This window comes from Nestor notabilis, unplaced genomic scaffold (assembly GCF_000696875.1).
Source record: "Nestor notabilis isolate BGI_N333 unplaced genomic scaffold, ASM69687v1 scaffold21388, whole genome shotgun sequence".
Taxonomy (NCBI): domain Eukaryota; kingdom Metazoa; phylum Chordata; class Aves; order Psittaciformes; family Psittacidae; genus Nestor; species Nestor notabilis.
Window position 1 is genome coordinate 3,154 of NW_009941737.1, and position 415 is coordinate 3,568.

At 58.6% G+C, this 415-nt stretch overlaps 1 protein-coding gene across 1 annotated transcript in view; it reads left to right on the top strand.

The window, feature by feature from the left end:
- The window catches only part of R3HDM4 (R3H domain containing 4), a gene marked incomplete at its 5' end in the record, with an annotated part of 3,544 nt that extends 3,145 nt beyond the window's left edge, over positions 1-399 (top strand). The window contains one exon of the mRNA XM_010021042.1: positions 296-399. Coding sequence (XP_010019344.1) covers positions 296-399 — 104 coding nt within the window. The remainder of the gene's footprint in view (positions 1-295) is intronic.
- Positions 400-415: the final 16 nt, after the last annotated feature.

A 415-nucleotide genomic window follows, 5' to 3' on the forward strand; every position in this document is an offset into this window, starting at 1 on the left:
CCCTCCTCCCTCAGGGAGCAGCCATGGTTATCCCTCAAAGGTCTTGTTGCCAAAGCAAGGGGGGAGAGGCACCAGGCTCCATCCCTGGAGCATTTAATTAGTAGCTGCTCATGGAAAACAGCGTGAGAGTGCTAATGATGGGAAGTGAAGCCCATGGTGCTGGCAGGGATGCATGGAGGGGGCTGGGAATGGGGGGGATAGCTGCTGCCTTTGCAGAGGGGGCTGAGCTGGGAATGCCGGGGATGGGATCTCCAGGGGGACAGGGTGGGATAAACTGCTCCCTCTCCCCCTCCAGGTTCAGACATTGAAGGGAAACGTCAGATGAAAGTGAGCAACAAACACCGCGTCTTCCTGCCCCCCGAGCTCCTGCTCTCAGACTACCTGGGGCAGATGAGCTGATACCTGCCCCGAGGGA